This window comes from Dipodomys ordii, unplaced genomic scaffold, assembly GCF_000151885.1.
Source record: "Dipodomys ordii isolate 6190 unplaced genomic scaffold, Dord_2.0 Scaffold58, whole genome shotgun sequence".
Lineage (NCBI taxonomy): Eukaryota > Metazoa > Chordata > Mammalia > Rodentia > Heteromyidae > Dipodomys > Dipodomys ordii.
Window position 1 is genome coordinate 4678918 of NW_012267274.1, and position 23490 is coordinate 4702407.

Sequence of the window (23490 nt, forward strand, 5' to 3'; positions counted from 1 at the left end):
AGCCGTTTATGGATACAATCTATCTTGATCAGTGTCATCCCTTTTAACATCTCACCCCCCCCACCTTCCCTCTTTTCAATTCTGTGCATTGGGTTCTAGTCTGCACTCCCCCACTCTTCCTCCGCACTCACCTACCCATTTCCCCCTGACCCCACCCTGCCTCTTTTAAGTACTCACTTCCTGACGTTTTATTTTGCTGAACTTTGACCTTGGCTTTCTAAAGAATTACATTATTTGAGATCTCTCTGAGTCTACCGTATTTCGGTTAGTACATGTGCATGCGCTTGCATACCACCCACCATATCCACTTACAAGGTTATGAGCTAAACCTGGGGAAACATGCACGGGAAACATGCATCCTCCTTTGTTTCTCTGGCCTGACTTTATTTAACCTAACTTCGTGCAGGCCCTCCCTTTTTTCTTTACGAATGGGACCATATCATTTTTTTCTACTGGATGAGTAAAATTCCATTGTGTATATAATTATCACGCCCATTCAGTATATGTCTACTGAGCACTACTAAGATCCAGGCACCAGGAAAAGGGCTGAGGACACAAAGGGACCCCATTGTGAAGAACAAAATGGTGACACACACTCAGAGAACAGGCAGGATCCTGGAAGAGAGCCAAGAAAGGGGTCTGGTGAAGAACCCTGTGGGGCAAGGATTGGTAGGGCCTGGCCCAGGAAAGGAGGAGGGAAGGTGACTCTGGATCAAGAAAAAAAGGCCAAGAGGCCTTGGGGAACCAAAGGGAGTCAGGCAGCCTTGGAGGGGTGGGCTGGGAGGGAGAGGGCTGAGGGCCAGTCCATAGCACTGGGTGTGAACTTGACCCTGGGTTCTGTAAGCCTGAGGGTGCAAGTGGAAGAATGATGTGATCACTAGTTTTCCTTAAAAGCTTCCTGTCATTTGAGAGGTGGGCTGGAATGATGGGAGGGTGGACACAGAGTTGGCTTAGGCTCTCACAGGTTAGATCACCTGGACCAGAGGAATGGGGTTGAGATAGAGGGACACTGACAGGTTGAGGAATGAGCATAATTGCTTACATTTATTGAGCGTGCAAAGCGGGCAGACATGCTTAGACGCATTTAATGGTTATTACCTTTATAAGGATCCTGAGAGGGAAATACTGTTATTCCTATTTTGGAAACTCTAGCATGAAGGTCAAATCTTATGCCCAAGGTCACAAAAGAAGATAACAGAGTCAGGCATGTACTCAACCCCATCACCATCCTGCGGCCTGCTAGAGAAGCATTCTGAAGGTGGATATGCCCTCTTGTTCAACTTGTCATCACTTATGAGTACATTCTGCAGATATTGACTAACAGCCTGTGGGAGTCAGGAGTAGCCCCAGAAGGGAAAGAGAATGACTCTGCCTTGCTCCTGCATCCTGGGCTCAGACCCTGGCCACTCTAGAGCCCGCTACTCAATTACGTAGATGCATGCATTCTCTAAAGTGATCTGCTAGACCCCACATGGGACAGAGGGTTTGCGATGCATAATTGTGTATGTTCAAGGGCTTGAGTTTAAGGGGTCTTAGCACTTAACAGCCTCCACCCACTCCCACTGCCAAGTAGCTAAGTGACACAGACAACAGAAGTAGACTGGAGGAAATCATGGAAACACCCATGATGGGGACGAGATGCGAGGGCAACTGTCCTCCCTGTGGTGACAAGTTGTAAGGAGGGTGTGCTCCCCATGCTAATGAGCTGTGAGGAGGGTGTGCTCCCCATGGTGATGATCTGTGAGGAGGGTGTGCTCCCCATGCTGATGAGCTGTGAGGAGGGTGTGCTCCCTGTGGTGATGATCTCTGAGGATAGTGTGCTCCCTGTGGTGATGATCTGTGAGGAGGGTGTGCTCCCCATGGTGATGATCTGTGAGGAGGGTGTGCTCCCCATGGTGATGATCTGTGAGGAGGGTGTGCTCCCTGTGAGGAGGGTGTGCTCCCTGTGGTGGTGATCTGTGAGGATAGCGTGCTCCCTGTGGTGATGATCTGTGAGGAGGGTGTGCTCCCTGTGGTGATGATCTGTGAGGAGGGTGTGCTCCCTATGCTAATGAGCTGTGAAGAGGGTGTGTTCCCCATGGTGGTGATCTGTGAGGATAGAGTGCTCCCTGTGGTGATGATCTGTGAGGATAGAGTACTCCCTGTGGTGGTGATCTGTGAGGAGGGTGTGCTCCCTGTGGTGGTGATCTGTGAGGATAGAGTACTCCCTGTGGTGATGATCTGTGAGGATAGAGTGCTCCCTGTGGTGATGATCTGTGAGGATAGCATGCTCCCTGTGGTGATCTGTGAGGAGGGTGTGCTCCCTGTGGTGGTGATCTGTGAGGATAGAGTGCTCCCTGTGGTGATGATCTGTGAGGTAGAGTGCTCTCTGTGGTGGTGATCTGTGAGGATAGAGTGCTCCATGAGGTGATGAGCTGCCTGGAATGGTGGAACATGCCTTTGAAGCCAACATTTGGGAAGCTAAGGCAGGAAATTACAAGCTCAAAGCCAGCCTGAGTTGTGTAGTGAGACCCTGTCTCATCAACAAGCAAAATCAATTTGAAAAGAAGTTAGAGCTTACATTATTTCCCAGATGATGCCAACATTCTCCACATAGAAAACAAACATAAATATTGGCAAAGACAGAGTACTAAACAAATTTCCAGCCAAACCAAGATAGAGAGGTACCAGAATTTTTGAATTCTTGTCATGTTTTAATTTCTTTCTCATTTTATACCTCCATGTGCTTCTTTTACAAAGTCTGGCCTGCTCACTTCATAAAACCATCCAGTGATTCAAGGACATAGGCCTGAAGAGGTCTGTGAGTCCAGCCAGTCTTGACCATTCTTCAGGATGTGGGGGACCCAGGCTAGTAGGCACTGGTTTGCCTTCTGATCTTGCCTCCAAATGTATTTTGCTCCAATTCAGGAACAGATGCTACCTTATAAAGGACATTCATTTAGTAACTAGAAAAATATGGCTCATGGTTTTTAATTCTTTTTTTTTACTGTGGGCTGTGTTTTGTTAAAACTCCCAGTGGTTCATCCCTCATGTGAGAGTATTTGGAGCTGTGTTTCTACATTCTAGGAAAAGAAAAAAATTACTTGAATTTATATATGAGTCATTTTTTAATTTGTGGAGTAATAACTTGTGATAAGGCAAACTGCAGAAGATGGGGGGGGGATCCTGAACAGCAAATGAGCTTTGGGAAAGAAGAAATCACCAAAGCCTACACATACATGAGACTTAACTGCCAAGAGCAGGTATCCATAGTACATTCTGGTGTTCATTGACAGATAAGAACTGCCTAGTGACACTTTTGTATGGATGTACTGCACAGAATGATTAGACCCCAAATCAAAGGCGTGTTCTTCAAAAAAAATCAGAAACATTCTACATGTCAACAGTGAGTTTTCATGGTCTAAGAAGCTGATACCAGCGTCTGTCTTCTGGTCCTCACTGCCCTCAGTCTGAAACTGATAACAAGAGATCAGGGTGGATCTTGGTGCCAAGCAGGCTTCTGGGGTGTTTGGAACAGTGAGCTCCTGAGCATACATCCTGTGCCTCCTTCTAGGATTGATGAAAACGGTTGGAACCCTATTTCTGTTACTTGATCTAGTTACTTTGGACCCACCTATCTACCTTTTGGGTTTCCTTATCATGATGATTCTGTGTTTGCCATCTACCCAGTGAGCACCCACTCACCATGTGCAGATACTGTGCTGGCCGTGGGATGTACTCAAATCTTACTTTTAAAAATGCAAGGTTATTTTGTAAGAATGTTAGCCACATTGTTATGCCATAATGAAAATTCTAAGTGATGGTATGTTCAGCCATATATAGACAGTCTTTGTCATCAGGAAAAGCAGCCCTTGGGTGGGGAGGGCAGGATTCCACTTGTTCCACACAAGGAAGGCAGGTGCTGTCCTGTGGCTTTGTCTCTTTTCTTCATTCCAATCCACTCCTCAAGTCTCACAGGGACACCCGTGGACTGGGTGCTCAAGAGAAGGTCTTTCTGCACAGCTGAGAATGGCTCAAGCCCTCCTCCAACCCAGACGACCTCCTGGCCTCCAGCTCTCAGCAGAACCTGCTGTTCCGCTGGGCTGCACCTGAGAGCTAAGGTCCCACCCGGTCCTAGGATGTTCACACTGAACCCTGTTTCCTTCATCTTCCACATCTCAGTCTAGGTGGCCTTTAACTCCATAGCTCCTGTCTGCTCAGGTCATTTCTGTGCATAATGTCTCCCATTGTACCAGATAAAGTCAGAGACTTCTGACAGCCCCTAGGATCTGCCTCAGCCTGCCTGTCTCAGCACACACACATGCACGCATGCACACACATGCACACACTCACACACACACGCACACACACATGCGCACACACACGCACGCACACGCACGCACACACACACTCACACACGCACACACACACGCGCACACACACGCATGCACACACACGCACGCACACGCATGCGCGCACACACACACGCGCGCACACACACACACACACAGGTGTGGGGTTCCCTGTCCTTTCATATCCCCTAAACCCATGGCCCCTGACCTGCTCTCCCTGCCCCTCACTGCCTAGCCACACATGATTACTTCTATCTGGAATGTTCTCCTTGTTCCCCACCCCTCACCTGCCAACATGTCATCTTGTTCGTCTCTACCATCTTTCACGTCTCACGTGGGTGCCGCTCCCAGGCTGGCCGTAGGTTGGAAGTCCTTCCTTGGTTGCACTCACAGCACTGGCTGCTGTGTACTTTGTTCCCAATGTCCAGCACAATGCATGCTGGTTTGAGTCTCACTAGCAAATAGCAACTAAGCAAAGCAATGAAGAGCAGAATCCACTCTCAGCACAGTGGAAGAACATTGTATTCTCTGGTGTTGAAGGGGGATGGAATGTCTTGTTAGGTCAGTTAATCTAAAAAGTTGAGAAGAAGTACATTCTGGAGAAATCATGATCCCTACTTCTGTCTCCGTGTGCTGACGCAAGATTTCTCTTTGGGGAAACACAGCAGCTGTTCTGACATATTTCCAAGATGGCTCTTGTCCATCTTCCCATCTTCACTTTCTCCAGAACACTTTGCCTTGAAGACACCTTTAAATCAAACGCATGTTTGAGAACACTCGATCGAGCACCTCCTTGACTTGGTGGCATTGAGGCCAGCTACACAGATGCACTTGTGTGTTCATCCCTTCTCCCCCTTAACACGTATATATTTGATACCCAGTTCAGCACTACCGGAAATACTTGGTAAATATCACTCAATCAGTGTGTACCATATGGCAGCTGACAGCACAAGTTCTAAAGCTACATCACCAAAGCATTGCTACATACGGTGTGACCTCAGGCAGGTCACCTGACTTCCAGGTTCTTGGTTACTACCTTTGCACGGGATTACGAACAGCATCTACCTTGCAGAGATGCAGCAAACACTGAATGGGAGAGTTAGCTGGTACAGAGGAAGTGCTCAAACGCCAACCCAACAAAAAGGAGGAGGCTGCACAGGGCTGGAGACGGGGTGAACAAACAGCCCCCCCCGCCCTGGTCAGGGCTTGCATTCCTGACAGCAGAGCTAGACACATAGAAAAAGCCATCCAATGGGAGTGCTGTACAGGAAACCACGGCACTGCAGTGCCAGGAGTGATAGGAAGGGAACACTTCAGATACGACAGCGGAGAAAGGCCTCTCTAGGAACACCACCTAGTAGGAGGGTGAAGGAGTCAGCCTCATGGAAAGCCAGGCACAGGGCTAGCACATTCAGTGGGGGAGTCTGGAATCTTCTAGAACCATCCACACAGGCCAGTGTGGAGGGAGAGTGGGCCAGGGGAGGACATGACCACCCGGGGGCTGTTTTGGTCCAAGTGCAGTGAAGAGGAACTGAGAGCTGTCAACACGGGTAGCCCTGAGCCCAGGGACTGGCAGGGCTGTGAGCTGAGAGGGAGGAAGTGGGGCCAGGCAGCAGGGGCATCCACAAGCCCCAGCGCGGGCTCTGCTACCAAGCCTGAGTCCCCCAGTGCTGCCTCTGAGTTCCAGCCTTAGGGAGTGCCAGCCACAGGCACCACAGTCCCCCGGGGCCTCCAGCCACCCCACCTAATGCCCCATCTCTCTTAGGAGATGGGTTCCAGAGGGCCACACGCACGACCCTCGACGCCCCACGCCAGCCGCCGCCACACTCATCCTGTTGTGTTGTCTTTGTTTCCACAGAGGTCTCATTGGGAGCAGCTTCACGGAAACGCACTACCTGCAAGACGGCACTGATGTCTCCCTCGCCCGCAACTACACCGTGAGTCTGCATGCGCGTCAGTCCACAGCTCTCCACGCCAGTGAACCCGAGCTTGCACTTCCCAGCCCCCTTGTGCTAAATAAGCAAGTCTCATGGTCTGGGCATTCCATGGTGCCCCAAGAAAACGTGGCCTTGACCATGTGTGTCAGGAGAGCCATGGAAGCCAGTGGCAGAGCTGACCTTGAAACTGCCATCCCTCCCCCACCAAGGCCTAGGAGGTGACCATTTGGGCCCAAGCTAGAGATGTCGTAGAAACAGTCCTATCTGGGCTGAATATTGTTACACTGGGGGACATACCTTAAAGAAAATGAAAGGAAAGTGGACCCTACTTACCTACTATGAGCAGCTCCACAACGTTAAAATGACTTTACGTCAAGACTATTACTGCCAGGCAGAATGGCCCATGCTGTAATCCCACCTACTGGCGAGGCAGAGACTGAAGGGTCTCAAGTTAAAGACCAGCCCAACCGGGTACCAGTGTCTCACGCCTGTCATCCTAACTACTCAAGAGGCTGAGATCTGAGGATCACGGTTCAAAGCCAGCCCAGGCAGAAAAGTCCATGAGACTCTTACCTCCAATAAACCACTAGAAAACCAGAAGTGGCACTGTGGCTTAAGTGGTAGAGTGCTTGCCTTGAGCTGAAGAGCACAGGGACAGTGCCCAGGCCCATAGTTCAAGCTCCGCAACTGACAAAAAAAAAAAAAAAAAAAGACCAGCCCAGGCAAAGTCAGCCAGCAAGCTCCTATCTAAACAACAAAATACAAAGTCAAAAGGGCTATGGTTATGGCTCAAGAGGTAGTCTAGAAAGTGTGAGAGCCCTTATTTCAATCCCAAGTATAGAAAGAATAAGAGGAGGGAGGGAGAGAGGGAGGGAAGGAGAAAGGGAATATTGCTATGATAAGACATTTATCACTTCTTCGTCTCATTTCTGATACAAACCCTTAAGTGATGAAGAGGTACAAGGCAGACTCTGAAGACAGCTACCTGGTTTAAAGAGCTATAGATGTTGATTTTAAAAAACTGTGATCTAGAGGCAAGCATTGCATTGTGTTGCGGCTACCGAACAGCCCTGTTGTCTTCAGGGCCCTCGCCTTCTCTGTGATGCCAGCACTCTCTTATCTCTTAGGTACTTGGCGCTTATGTACCAATCGGTCTCCTTCCCCAGAACATAGTGGGATGAATGGGGTGGGGGTGCAGGTCTCCAGTCCCAAGAAGACAATGGAAATCTTAAGCAAAGTATAAACATACACATATTTTTGTCAATACCTGAGGCAGAGACAAAGGGGAGACCTTAGCCCACAGCACTGGCTCCTGAGTTAGGGATGTAGGACCCCAAAAGGCTGCTCAGGACCCATAAAAGTGCTAGGAGTAGGGCAAGAGAAGCAGAAGATGCCATGAGAAGCTCACAAAATCTGGCTACCCAGGGAGCCACTTTTAGTATGAAGCTAGAATTCAACACACAGAAGGCCTTGAGGCTGTCTGCCAGTATCCCAAACTGAAGACATTGTACTGAGACCAAAAAAAAATGGAAGCCTCTTCTAGCCCAGTGTGTGTGTCGGGAATGGGTTGAGCCTAGGTCCAAAATTTTATTGTCGCCCAAAGAATGACATTCCCAGGCAAGATACTGACCTTGAAGCGGGTCCCAGATCAGTGGGGCTTCTCTGGGCCCAGGCTGAAGTCCCCAAGTGTCTCCATAGAATGTGTCCATGTCTAGATTACATGCAGTGCTCCTGCAAAGAAAGAAAGGGATAATACTAATGCTGAAGATGAGTCCCAAGTCACAGTTGCAAACCACACAGTGAACAAGGCCTGCCAGAAATGAGCATCGGTAGACAGATGTAATGGGTCACTTCTTCCTGGAACACAAAGTGATAGCAAAACCAAAGAGGGAATTTTAGAGAACAGAAAAGACCTAATAGAAATTTAGCAGTGAAAAAGCATCTTGAGAAATAGGAAGGAAGCAGACTGTGATAAGAATGAGCCTAAACTTTGAAGAAAACCCACCAGATTCCCAAAACAGGAGAAATGATATGCCAGGATAGCTTACAGAGACACTGAGACCAAATGAAACAAAGGAGACATTAGGGGAAATTGGTGGCAGTTGAACCAACTCTAGACTTCTCATTAGCATGGCCTTAAAACTTCGGAAAGAAGAGAGAAAACTATTGTCACATTCAATTTTATTTTGGAGGTATTTTCCACAGAGAAAGGTAAAATAGGAATGTTAGTATAAAGATGAGAGAATTCCTTGTAAGATGCTCATTCAAAGGTTATTCAACCAGGAATAACTAGTGAAGAATTGCTGGGAATTCCTGGGTGCCAGTGGCTCACACCTGTAGTCCTAGCCACTCAGGATGTTGAGATCTGAGGATGACAGGTCAAAACCAACCCTGACAGAAAAGTCCAGGAGACTCTTATCTCCAATTAACCAGAAAAAAGCTGGAAGTGGAGGTGTGGCTCAAGTGGTGGATCACTAGCGTTGAATGCAAAGTTAAGGGAGACTACTGTGGTACTGATTTCAAGCCCCCAGTACCAGAACAAATAAAGAGATGGCAGGAGACTGAACAAGAGACAAGGGAAGTATATCAGAGCAAGAGGAGGGAAAATAATTGCAAGTGAATAAATCTGTCTAAAATAACAATTACAGCCACAACGGCTACATTAGAGTATTTTAAAACGAGACAAAGAAGTAGCTGTAGGCAGCTTAATAATTTGTATTAAACTAAATGCTAATTAAATTTGAACTTTGATAAGTAAAATATGCCCTGCAATTTTAAGTATAACACTTTAAAGAACAGAAAAAAAAACCAGAATGCATAATTCTAAGTAATTGAAAATGAATAGAAATAGTGACATTGTTTGAGATGCACAATATTCATAAACTGTTGAATGGCAACTCCTTTGTACAACTACTTAAAAATAACAAAAATAGTTTGAAAAGAAAGAAATAGTATATCAATCCAGTAGTGGACATGAAAGAAGGAAAGGAATTTAAACAACAGAATACATATAAGACATAAAATGAGAAGATAAAAATGAGAAACATATTAATCTCACTGAATGTACATAGTAATTTACTTGTTAAAATAAATTTATTATAAATCCAGCCACATATACTTTACAGAATTTATACCCCCAGTACAAAATGCATATGGAAAGAAAGGAGAAAGAACAGACAAGCTTTAACCCAAAGAAAACTTCTAGGAACCTGCTGACATCGCCAAGCTAAACCTTGACAAGGGGAAAGGCATTATTAGGTATCCAGGGGGCATTACATAATGATGAAAGGACCAGTTCAAAAGGATGATGAAAGAATTATAAAACCAACCAGATGTGCCAAATATATGAAGAAATAATGGAAAGAATCCAAGTATAACATTTAAATCTAATTATAGATTAACCTCGATTTGTTAGCCCAACTCCTAATTAAACGATTTCTTCTGCTTCTGCTCCTTCTTTCTCTTCTTCTTTTCCTCCTCCTCTTCCTCCTCCTCCTCCTCCTCCTCTTCTTTCTTCTCCTCCTCCTCCTTCTCCTCCTCTTTCTCTTCCTCCATCACCAGGTGAGGGAGGAGGAGATTTCTTCAACTTCCCAGTTTCCCTGCACACTCACAGGTACTTGAGATCCACACATGAAAAGCAGTCCAAGGCTTCTTTAACAAGGAGAATCTCACGAGGTCCATTTATTTTAGTGTAACGGCGGGGGGGGGGGAAGTTGATAGAAATGAAAACAGGGAGAGCTATTTCCTAGTCCTCATACAGGAAATGGCTGCCTAGCAGCCCCTAATCACTAGACAGTGGCTGAGGATGGCTAAGATGGCTGCTTTTTGTTATTCTGAGACATGGACATGTGACTTAGGCCTACTTTACACACAGGAAGGAGATAAGAGTTTTCTTCATCCATGAGTGGATGGGTCTAACCTCCGAGGAAGGCAGATAGATACCCAGGACCCTTGAATGTAAGAGCACCTCGAGGTGATGGGAGGGAGTTTGCTGCTCTGGTTTTTCCGTTTTTATACCCCGGTTCTAAAGTCCCTTTTAACAATTTTTGGTTTTAATTTTCCTGTCTTCATATCTATCCTGCCTCCGTAGGTTTACAGGAAAAAAGACTCTCCAATAGCAAAATAGCACTTAAACTTATTAATATATAAGGAGAAAAAAATCTCTAGATACAAAATTGGTATAATTTATAAAGCAAGGGTCCAAAAATCCCTTAACACACCACAAACTGGGCAGAAAAGTCTGTGAGATTCCAATCAACCAGCAAAAAAGCCATACTGGGGGTGTGGCACAAGTGACAGAATGCCAGCCATGAACAAAAAAGCTGAGCAAGAGTGCAAAGACCTGAGTTCAAGCCCTGGTACTGGCACATAAAAAAGAAGGAAAAAAAGAAGGGAAGGAAGGAAGGGAGGGAGGGAGGGAGGGAGGAAGGGAGGGATACTAGGCTCATGTGCAGTCTGCAGCAAGGAGGTTAGCAGAATAGATCAAGAATATGTAAGCTGCCAACTCAGAGAGATTTTAATGGTTTCATGTCCTGTTTTCTTTCTCTTAGACATCTTCCTCTGCCCCCCATCACCACTACCAATTAGAGAGAAAAATGCAACGAGTAAAGATACCGCAGAAACACAGGCTAGATAAATGAGGCTCCACAGCTGCCAGGCTCTGGACTTGGGTCGCAAGGCTGAGGGCTACAAACCAGGCCTCCTAGCAAACAGCTGGGATGGAAGTTTCCCAGATCCTTAGCGGTCCTTGTCTCCATGAGTCATGGGATTCTGCTTCTCTGTTTTCTCGCATGTGTGTGCAGAGCCAGGGACTTGAGTCTTTCCTTCTCCTCATCTTCCCACAGGTAACTGGGTGGGAAGGTCCTTCCCCAGAATGAGTCTCAAGACCTTGGCTGGTAGGGGGGAGGTTGAAATTTCCAGAAGCCTTACTTTTCTTCCCAGGCCTGAGCTGATCTCTACAAACTATACCAAAAGCCCTTTTTCAAAAGGTGCTTAACTTGATACTGTAGTGTGTTCTGCTGAATTCTCTTTTAATAGGTGAAACACTGGAGGATAGATTAATTGGCACCCCTAGCCCCCAGGAAATCACAGCACATTTGCTGACATAATTAGAAAAGTAATGGCTCCTCTTTGTCATCCACCATTACCTTCTCCTGGCCCTCCCATTCACGAGCCCTGTCACTGAAGCAGTGAGCAGGAGCGTCCCACGGTTGAGCCTCTCCAGGGCCTCAGGGCTCACATTGCTTTTGGTATTGAAGAGACAGATGTAGCCTTGGGAGATGGGTTCTTATTGAGTCAGGCTGGAACACAGAAAGAAATGTGCTGATTCATCTCTTCGACTTCTAAAGTCAGCCCCTCGCCACTTTCCCTAAACTCAAAGCTACCTGTGAAATAAGACCTTCTCAGGCATGAGTGCACAGGTGTGAGCAGAGCCATCATTCTGACAACCATCCAAAGGGCACTGTGTTCCCCACATCCCGCCCACCACACACCCGTATGGCCAGTCCTTCCCCTTGCCTGGCATACTCTAAAGCCTCCCAGTCTCTCTCTGGTGGAGGCCTTCAATACTAGCTTCTCACCCCTGGTCTTCCTCTTCCCCAAACTGACTTCTGTTCCAGTGCACCGCACTACTCTCATTGGCTACACTGGCCTAGGTAGGCCCTCCCTTCTTTTCCACTGGAAGATGTCTAGCTACCTGATTCTTTTCCCACTTCCAGGCTTACCTCAATTAAAACTTCTTTCTGTTTCTGTCACTCCCTGTTGCCTTTGGTTTTTGTTTTGTTTTGCTCCCAGATCATTAGCAGCTTCCCCTTTGCCTCCTAGATCAAAGTGTAAGGGTCTTAGAAGTCATAGTCTCAGTACCCCATCTTTCTTGTGCATGCATGATGTGTATCTTCATTTACGCCGCTGGACAGCTCACACTGAGCACCAGCAGTGTGCAAGATCCTGTGCATAGCACTTTTTAGATTTTTTTCTTTTTTTTCCTCACCATCAAACAAGGGCCAGAGGGAGAGAATTGGGACACAGAGGGGAAAAGTCTCTTGACCAAGGCTACAGCTGTGGAGAGTTCAACCCCCTGTAATCTGCCTTTAGGGTCTGAGCTGCTGCCACTGGGACACACTACCACTGACTGTCCCAGAACAGAGACAGAAGTGTTGCTGACGTGTGTTTTGGGCCATGGTCTTTGTTGTAATGGAATTCATCTATAGAATGGTAATGGGAACTAGGGGACAGACTGGCATCCATTTACAAAGGGCAATTTCCAAAATGCTTTCAGGAGGGGAGAGAATGTTCAGTCAGGCCAAGTTCTAGAACGTGAGAGGACAGGTCAGACTACCTAGGCTTTCAACCAATACCTCAGTACGAGACTCCTCTACGCTCAGCTCGGTCCTGGAGCTCTGGAGAGGCTGCAGAAGGAAGGAGAGGCGGGTCGCAGCCGGGGGGCAGGTGCTGGCTGACATGGCTGATACCCTGAATCTAGGCAAGGATACAGGGGGAGCAGAGCATCAGGGCCGCCAAGCCTGTGTCCCAGGACGCCAGGCTATGGTGCCCTCCTTCCCTGGAGGGGAAGGGAATGGGATGCAGGAAGGCCTCTGGGGTTGGAGCCAGGCCTCTGTTAGGGCAGTAGGTATGGGTGTGGGAAGGCAGCCATGAGAGCAGACTGCCGGGCTCCAAGTCCTCAACCAGCCTGCAATGTGAAGGTGAAATGGTGGACACAGAGCTCCTCCCAGGCCTCTAGAAAAGGGCACCAGGCACTAGCACTGCTGGGCTGTGACTGTCGGTTACAGCAGGCCACTCCCATGCTGTGCACTGTGTTCCCTCTGAGATCTCATAGATCATGGTGGTGACAGGTGAAAAACCTGAGCTGTGGCCAACTAAAGTGGTGGTGGGGTGCCAATAAAATGGCTCCAAGGCTGCTGTGTCTCCTTAGGTCACTGCCTTTGCCCCTACCCCCAACCCTTCCCACCACCTCTGGGATCTTTTCCACAGAATTCAGAGAGATGAGGAGCTAGAAGTGAGGAACTAATGAGATATGATGGGAAAATAGCACTTTCTTCTCTCCAATGGGTCCGTTTCTTGCACACTTATCCACTCCGGCACCAAGCAAACCACACTGAGCAAGAGTACAGAGGAGAGCTAGACACTGGTAGCTTACACCTGTAATCATAGCTTTTCAAGAGGCTGAGATCTGGATATTGTGATTCAAAGCCAGCATGAGTAGGAAAGTCCTGAGTATCTCATCTTCAATTAACCAACAAAAGCTAGAAGTAGAGGTGTGGCTCAAGTAGTAGAGCACCAGCCTTGAGTAGAAAAGACACACAGGAGCACAAAGCCCTCAGTTTAAGCCCCAGAACTGACATTTTTTAAAAAAAGAGTTCAGATGGGCTAGGAAGGTGACTCAGTGGCAGAGCACTTGACTTGCATGCATGAGGCCCTGGGATCGATTCCTCAGCACCACATAAGCAGAAAAGCCCGGAAGTAGCGCTATGGCTCAAGTGGTAGAGTGCTAGCCTTGAGCTGAAAAGCTGAGGGACAGCGCCCAGGCCCAGAGTTCAAGCCCTACGACCAACAACAACAACAACAACAAAAAGAGTTCAGCTCAGAGGAAAACAGTAGGTGGAAAGCATAATGGGCTAAAAGTCCATTCTTATTTTGGTCTCCCAGATTTGTAACAATACCTGGCATTTTACAAAGAGCTTCCTTCCCTATATCACATTTTGTCGATCCCTAAAACCCTGGACAATTCAATAGCCATCATGTTGTATAGATGAAAATCTCAAAGCCAAGTCTCAAAGGAAGCTCTCCACCTCCAGACTGAGCCAATCCTGATCAGGGCTGAGCCAGCAGTCCCCTGATCAGGGTTGAACTGGTGATCTGATCACAGACAGGCACTTTCCAGGCCTGATTTTCCAGGAAATCCCAGAGAATGTGAACATGCTTTCTTAAGCATGTGTTGTCTGGTGCAGAATTCCAACATGACGGAATCATTGGACTGGCCCCTGAGGTTAGGTCTGTGCAGTCTCTAACCAGGCACGGTCCCCGTTAGGGCCGTGGGAGCAGAGAGAGCCCGTGGAGGATGGGTGTGTGACCGCCGCTCTCCTCCACTCCCTCCTGTCCAGCCACACTCAGGGCTGAGCCAGCAGCCAGCTCTGCAGACACAAGCTGCAAAGCCACCTTCTTTGTTTGCTTCTGTTACCATGTTTCATCTAAGGGAAAGGTGTATCCTGTTTGGGGCCTTGATGATCTGTGTAGAGAACAGAGGCACCACCATGTCCTGGTGAAATAAATGCAAGATGCTTCACACACGTGTACACACACACAGAAACACACTCACACACACACACACACACACACACACACATCCATGCCCTCCTCCCTGCAGGCTTTTCTCTGCCTTTGGAAATGAGCTGAGTTTCCCCCCATCAGGGCCTAAGGAGGCCTTGCAAGTTTGCATCCAGGCGGCAGTGCTCCTTCTTGAAAGGACGTGTGTGTCTCCAGCAGCCGGGCACAGAATGTGGGGAGGCCTGGGCTCCGGGTCCTGCCCTGCTGTCTGCCACCTCTGTGGGGAGGCCTGGGCTCCGGGTCCTGCCCTGCCATCAGCCACCTCTGTCATTTTTGGAGGCAGGGTCTCAGTTTCCCATATCTGTTGGGGAAGAAGTTGGCTGGAAGAGTAAGGTTGTCCTTAGATGGCTCCAAGCGTTGGGCAGCTACATCATGTGATTTGAGTGCTGGATCTAGGCCGTTTCCTGTGCAGCCTTCATCAGGGGTGAGACAGGCTCTGAGTTCCTGGGGGAAGAAATAGGAAAACATCACACTCTAGGCACACATTAACCAACTGTTTGGTAGCTGTCCCTTGCTTTTTTCTTTCTTTCTTTTTCTTTTCTTTTCTTTTTTTTTCTGTCATGCAGCCTGAACTCTGGGCCTGGGCACTGTCCCTTAGCTCTTCAGCTCAAGGCTAGCGCTCTACCACTTGAGCCATAGCGCTACTTCCGGGTTTTTCTGCCTATGTGGTGCTGAGGAATCGAACCCAGGGCCTCATGCATGCAAGTCAAGCGCTCTACCACTGAGCCACTTTCTCAGCCTAGCAGTCCCTTTCTGAATCACAAGGTCAGGCCATTTTTGCTACCATTTCCCCATGTAAAATGCCTTTCTTTCTAAAATCCACTGAGAGTAGAGTACCAGAAGTTTGATTTGACTTCCCGTAGGGTATCGCATTGAAGGCTACCAATTTTCAAGTTCAAGAGTTCTTATTCCGGCTCCCTCTTACCCACCATTATATGTGATTGATAGCATTAAACAGAAGGAAAATGTATTTTACTGGAGTGGGGAAATGCGCTCGGTTAAATAATAAGTATATAGGATACATGGTTGGAGGTTTGGTAAAGGCAAAGATGTAATTTTGTGGCCATGTGTGTTTGGGATGCTTTTCCTCACGGGGTTTGGTTGGTAGAAATAGAATGTATTAGATCAGCAGAACGAGGAATGTTGACCATCCCAGGAAGATAGACATCTTATTGGGTGACAGCTTAAGAGACTTAAAACAGCTTAAGACTGTTCAGTTGGAGGCCTTTGGAAGATATCAGCATGGTTGGGTTACCAGAGAGAGGAGACTGCAGTTTGGGAACGTGTGTATAGAGGGCAGTGGCTATGGCCTCCCTGGATTCACTCTAGTGATGAGCAGACCCAGGGGGCTGTGGGCTGCGGGGTGACCTTCTCTGCCACATCTGTTGTCTGTGGTCCCTGGGGCCACATGGTCTCTGGGCAGATGCTCAGTATCTGCCCAGAGACCACTGGCCTGAACACCTGAGCAAGCACTGCCAGACATGGGTTGAGGCACAATCTGCAAGACCCTGTCTCCCGCCTTCCCCACAGCAGTCCGAAGAGAGGTTTCGGAAGCTCCACAATCAAGTTGCACAGCCAGCCACGTAGTGCACAAAATGACCAAGCAACTTTTTCTTTCTCTTCTCGCAGTGTAATTTTTTATCATCTTTAAGTAGTTGTACGAAGGAGCTCCATTGTTACCTGTGCCCATTGAGCAGTGTGACTGTATCCACCCATCCGTTTCCTCCCCACCCACCCCTCCCCTCCCCACTTAGCCGCCCTCCTTCTTCTTGGCCTCATCAGTTTCCTAGTATTCATTTGGTTAAAGTCTGAGTTGTTCTGAGGAGGGCCACCACGGCCATTCTCCCCTGCTGCTGCCATCCATTAGTCAATCAGTATACAACCAGGTGTTTCTGAAGCAGTCCATCCCAACAGATCCCTTCATTACAGAAACTAAAACACAGTCCTTCACACACTTGGTGACTCTCGAGTTGAGAAATTAAATTATGTGACATTGGAATCATCCTGGGAATCTTCCATGAAGAGTGCTAGTCATTGAGATTGGTAATATATAAGTCAGGCCTGCTTGTCAGTCACCTGTCGAGGCCAGGGTAGTGTCTGAGCTGAGGAGCAGGCCCTCAAGTCCCAGGATGGGGGAGGAGAGCTGCAAAGCGGCTTACTTTTGGGAACAGCGTTGGGGAGCTAAGCTATGCTCTCCCCCACTTCATAAGCAATACTTCAACCAAGCTGTTGAACTGGAAATTCATTTGCTACTAATTTGTTCTCAGCTCATGCTTTAATGAGCCTATATTTCTGCGTATTTAATTTGAAAGTCCATTTGATAAATAATCTGTTAAAAAAATGAATAGGGATAGAGAATAAATGAGTCTGAAATTTCCACTGTAAGTAATTAAGATTGTTGTCACTACTTAGTTTTTAATTTATTAACCCGTATTCAGCTGGATGATTTTTTAAACCAGTATTTAACTGAAAATAAATTAGTATCCAATTAATTTCCAGTGTTTCTAACCAGTATTTAGCCAGTATTTACCTTTGGTAGCATTTCAACATTTCTCTAAAACAGGAAGGGACTTTTAAGATGAACCCCCAAAATCTGTAGCAGTCAACTCCTAGTGATTCAGGTTACTCCAGGCAGGCTGAAACCCAAAGGGCACCAGTGTCCATTTCCACCTGGGCTGCACCATGCCTCTGTGTGCCTGGGCTGAACCCCCCCCCATACCATGACCAGAGCCGGGCTCCTGATGCATTGAGCATTGCAGTCCATTACACAGAAACATCATCACGATTCCCCTGAGAGTTACCTGGAGAGAGGGGACTGGGAAGCCATCCAGCATCCACTTCCCACCGATGCTGCGTGTGATGCCTTGTGTGGCGCCTTGTGTGGCTGGTGGGTGTCTGATGTGGCCAGCAGAGCACCTCCACTCCACCCAGTCCTCCCACGTGCCCTTTTCAAAGCCACATACGGCCTCAGTGGAAGAAGCAGGGTACCGTGAGTGCCATACTCCTGGGCCTCAGTCCACCAGCAAGGCAGGACTGAGCTTCAACCCTGGACTGCCCCCACCCCCTTAGCACTGCCCTTATGCCCGCTTTCCTCTCAGGTGAGTCCTTCTCCTACCCTGAGCCCTGCTGGACACAGCCTTCCTGCTCTGCAATGCAGAAAGGAGCCCACGGGACTTCTGTTGTTCATGAGCGGCAGGCTTGGTAGCATAGAAAATCCTGTTACACTGATAGCAGCAGGGTGTCTGATATAAACTTTCAACACCAAACGTTTTCCTTTATAGTAAAATGTCCTACATAAGCCATGCATGGTGGCTCACCTCTGTAATCCTGTATCTACTTGGGATGCTGAAATTGGGAGAATCGAGATTCAAGGCCACGGGTCACAAAAGTTCACAAGACATCATCTCAGTCAGTACAAAGCTGGGCACAGTGATCCAAAACTATCCTCTTAAGACATGCCAAAGTATAAACAGGAGGATTGCAGTCCAGGCTGGTCCAGGCAAATATATAAGACCCTGTCTGGAAAATAATGAAAATGTTGTTCATCAATGAAAAGGAATGAAGAGCTGATACGTGCTATCACATGAGTAAGTTATGCTGAATGGAGGAAGCCAGACACATGGCCATATACTGTGTGATTCCCTTTGTATGACATGAGCAGTGCAAGAGAATTCATTGAATAGAAGGGAAATTTGCCAGGGGGAGGGGTATGAGGGATTCTACACTTCTTTGGGGACCTATAAAAATGTTTTGGAATTAGAGAATGGTGACTGTTGTACATTCTTATTGAATGGAGTGATGGAGGAAATCAGGTATATAAACTGTAGACCATAAAACACTAGCATTGAAAGCTTTAAAATGATGACATCTGTGGTATGGGAATTCAGTCTTAATTTTAAAAGAGAACTTGCTCTGTTACATACCACAACACAATATAGAACAACTGTCACTTAAAAGTGGCATTAACACAGGGACTGAAAATTTAGGATTGACTAGAGAATACACAGGTGGAGCCATAAGTACCCCCAAATCAGTAAAGAAAGGACAAAAGGCAATGAATATCACTGGCTAAGTTTGTACAAGAAGGTAGGATTCCAATCCCACAGTTACAGATATTAACTTCCACATAGAGCTAATTGCAAGACTATCCAAATCGAAAATAGGTACATGACTGTGATCCCAGCAGCATGAGAAATAGAAGTAGGAGGATCAGAGTCTAGGCAGACCCAGGGAAAAGTACAAGATCCTACCTGAAAACCAACTACAACTAAAAGCACTAGTGGTATGCTCCATTATTAAACAGCCTAACAAATTCAAGTTCAAATCCCAATACAACCAAAAAGAAAAAAAAATTAAGGCACATAACTATGACCTGAAAGAAAACTACCTTAAGCAACCTGCAAAATTCAGGAAAAGAAAGATAAATTTATGAAAACCAGAAACACTAACAAAGGATTTCCAAACAGTTAAATGACAATTGATGCATAATAATTAGATAAAATATTAATATCCTGTATATAGTATATGTATGTGTGCATGTGTGTGTATATATGTATAAAGAGCTTCTGAAATCTGCAAGAGAAAGTCCAACAAAACAGCAAGTCTGGGGCTGGGAAGGTGGCTCAGTGGTAGAGCGCTTGCCTTGCATGCCTGAGGCCCTGGGTTTGATTCCTCAGCACCACATAAGCAAAAAGAAAAAAAAGCCGGAAGTGGCGCTGTGGTTCAAGTGGTAGAGCGCTAGCCTTGAGCTGAAGAGCTGAGGGACAGCGCCCAGGCCCAGAGTTCAGGCCCCACAACCGGACAGTCTTCCTATCTCCCTTTCCTTAGAGATGATCCCAGAATGCCCTTCTACACAGTGTGACAGCAGCAGCATCTTCCCTCCTTTCTCTCGCCATTATCCAGTGTCCATCATTCCAACCCATCCGTTCCTTTGGCCCAGAAAGGTAGTCTTAGTGAATTGCTATACCCGCAAGTGCAGCGGCCAGTCACGGATGGGCACAGCAGAGCAGGGGTCTTCTTTTCCCTCAGCATAGCAGCCCCTCCCACTCCCCCACCCCGCAGGACTAGAGTGGAGACTCCTGAGCATGTGCCAGCCGACACTTGTTGGCCGGGCACTTAATTGGGGCTGCAGAAGAGGATTCGTTCAGCAGTAAAATGAACCTTCAAGTCTGGATGGATATCTATCTCCACTAAGAAAGTGCCAGGCTCTGTGGTTTCTTAGAGAACATCATTAAAGAACAGATTGGTGCAGGCATGCCCCACAGGAAATTTTGTCTCAGACTTAGAACCTTCTTGCTCTGCCTTCCTGCTGAGACAGACTTGTTCAGCCAGGTCCCCTCTTCCTTTACCCCCTTCCTCTCAGCTGTTGTTCCGTTTCCATAGGCCATAGATTTAGGCCTTGTTCTGTTCTGTTTTACAGTGTGCTTAAATACCCCATGCTGCGCCTTGTCTCATTACCAAAGACAATTCATACAGGGATGAATGTCGACAGCCACGTGATTTGTTCTGTGGGTGGATTTTGTGCAGCACTCAGCACTAGTACTTTCCTGGGGTCGGGAAGGGTCAGAGAGGCAGCGATAAAACAGATGCATTTCAAAGCCCTATTGATAATCTCAGACGCTCCAGCCATAGATCCTGACAGCTCACCTTACGTTTAGCATTAAAGATTAAGACATTAAGACTGCACCTGGGCACTGGTGACTCACGCCTGTACTCCTAGATACTCAGGAAGCTGAGATCTGACAATCATGGTTCAAAACCAGCCCTAGCAGGAAAGTCCATGAGACTCTCGTCTCCAATTAACCAGGTGAGGGGGAGGCAAATATGGAGCTGTGGCTAACGTGGTAGAGCCCTAGACTTGCATGAAAAAAAGCTCAGGGACAGTGCTCAGGCCCTGACTTCAAGCCCAGTACAGAAATATATATATATGTATATATATATATATGTATGTATGTATGTATGTATATACATAATGTATACATACATATATGGAGCGAGAGAGAGAACGAGAGAGAGAGAGAGAGAGAGAAAGGGGAGAGGATGGCGGATGGGAGGCAGGTAGCTTCTTGCAGTGGCGGGCCTGTGATCACCGAACCCTTTCCCCTCTACTGCAGGGCCACTGTTACTACCACGGACACGTGCAAGGCGACGCTGATTCCACAGTCAGCCTCAGCATCTGCTCTGGTCTCAGGTAAGTGGCCATGGCCACGGCAGCTCTGGTCTCCAGCTCACACCCACCCAGCTCTGTCTTTCCCACTCTCTCCGCAGCACTAAGCATGCTGGGGTCGCAGAGCACCTCCACCTGGGCAACAGGGAGGACGCTCGTGTGGGTGCTCACAACCGCGCGGCTAACCCAGGATCTTAAACCCTGCCCCTCAGCTCCTCCGGAGCGCCATTCCCAGGCCTTGGGGGCTAACAAGGACTGAACTAGCTGAGCTCCAGCATTCAAACATTTGTGAGTCACTTTTCACTTCTGTAGCTCTGATGCTTAATAATTCCCAGTGATAAAAGACAGGACATTAAGTATTAACTTCGGAGCTGTTGGCTTAATAAAAACCTAAAAGGGTAGACCTCCTTTCATTAGAAAGCAAAATAAATAAATGAATTAATGTAACATTGACCAAGGTCAGTTGATCATAGGTGTGGGTGGGCAGGGGTCAGCAGGGGTCGGCGGCAACGCTATGTGCAAATGCAAGAAGTAAAAGAAGGAAAGACCTTCTGTGGCTGCGCAGGCAGCCCCGGCTCCCTCCAGCCCTTCCTCCCAAATCACAGTTGGTAGCCATCACTCGGCTCTTCTGAGCTCTCCAGGAAGACCATTTGTCTGATGAATTTCCAGCTGCCTCAGCCTTTTTACTGGGTTTATTTATCGAGTTGGTGCACTAACAGCTTATCTTTCACATCCTGGGGGGCTTGGGCCCACTGCACCAGACTGGGGTCTGCGGGAGGGTTGAGGGAGGACGGGTGAATGGACAGCCTGAGTTTACAGGCGGGGTTGCAGTGTTGTCAGTGGCAACTGTGACATCCTGGGAGATTGGGGACCGGACACACACACAACACACATGCCACAGTATCCGTGCATACGATGGCACCACACAGCCTCTCTGTACAACACAAAGGATGTAATCCACACAGCACAGCACAACACAACACACAGCCTCTCACACATATCACACCTAGTATAGTATACACACCAGATGGCATACAGGCACACACAATAAGACACAGCCTCTCCACACACAGCACAGGATGTAATACACACAGCATAGCGCAACACAACAACACAAAGGCATGTAATAACACATGCAGCCTCTCTATACACACATACCATTAATAATACAATATACATACAATGTAACATACAGGCACATGACATGACGGTCTTTCCACACACAGCACAAATCATTTATATACACAATACAACAGCACAGCACAAAACACACAGGCACACACTACACATATAATACACTATACATACGATGTAACACACAGGCACATGACATGACAGTCTTTCCACACACAGCACAAATCATTTATATACACAATGTAACAGCACAGCACACAACACACAGGCACACACCACAAATAATACACTATACATACGATGTAACATACAGGCACATGACATGACGGTCTTTCCACACACAGCACAAATCATTTATATACACAATACAATAGCACAGCACAGGCACACACCACAAATAATACACTATACATACGATGTAACATACAGGCACATGACATGACGGTCTTTCCACACACAGCACAAATCATTTATATACACAATACAATAGCACAGCACACAGCACACAGGCACACACCACAAATAATACACTATACATATGATGTAACATACAGGCACATGACATGACAGTCTTTCCACACACAGCACAAATCATTTATACACACAATGTAACAGCACAGCACACAACACACAGGCACACACCACAAATAATACACTATACATACGATGTAACATACAGGCACATGACATGACGGTCTTTCCACACACAGCACAAATCATTTATACACACAATACAACAGCACAGCACACAGCACACAGGCACACACCACACCTTTCCCTGGTCCCCGCTGCTCCTTGTGCATCAGCATAAGGAGACTTGTGGCTCCTGCTCCAAGTGAGCCTGCGTTTTCCCATCATTGCAGGTTCTGAACTAGGCTGAAACTCTTGGGACCTCCCAGGGCTCAGACAGCCTTGAACTGGGCCTTCCCTGAGTTCGCCACCCTGCCCCCACCTGCCCTGGGGTAAGGGCTTCGGGATCTGGAATGTTTCCCACACTTGACAGAAGTGGATGCTCCTAGACTCGGATGGGAGGGGTCCCACAAAGTGTTCCTAGAAATTCAGTCACATAAAAATAGCAAGGGCAGCCAGGCACTGGTGGCTCATGCCTGTCATCCTCGCTACTCAGGAGGCTAAGATCTGAGGATCGCAGTTCAAAACCAGCCCGGGCAGAAAAGTCCATGAGACTCTTATCTCCAATAAATGACTAGAAAACCAGAAGTGGTGCTGTGGCTCAAGTGGTAGAGCACTCGCCTTGAACTGAGGAGCTGAGGGACAGTGCCCAGGCCCAGAGTTCAAGCCTCATGACTGACAAAAAACAAAAAATAGCAAGGGCTGGGGTTTTGCTTCATGATAGATCTCTTGCCTAAATATACAAAATACAAGATCCTGGAGGTGATCTCCAGCACCACAAAATAAAAAATGAGTAAATAAATGAGTAAAAGCATCAAGAGGAGAGGCAGTTATTACACAAATAAGGGCCTAGATGATGGTCTTGTTGGAAGTACCACAGAGATTTTAGTTGTGTCACGTGACTTTTACTGTACCAAATTTTAGAGTAAAGCAAATATGATACAGGACT

The 23490-nt window shown here is 47.3% G+C and overlaps 1 protein-coding gene across 1 annotated transcript in view; it reads left to right on the forward strand.

Annotated features, from left to right (window-relative positions):
* The window catches only part of Adam12 (ADAM metallopeptidase domain 12), a 225752-nt gene that overhangs the window by 121450 nt on the left and 80812 nt on the right, over positions 1-23490 (forward strand). The window contains exons 3-4 of the mRNA XM_013021993.1: positions 6190-6268; positions 20725-20801. Of these exons, the coding sequence (XP_012877447.1) occupies positions 6190-6268; positions 20725-20801 (156 nt within the window). The remainder of the gene's footprint in view (positions 1-6189; positions 6269-20724; positions 20802-23490) is intronic.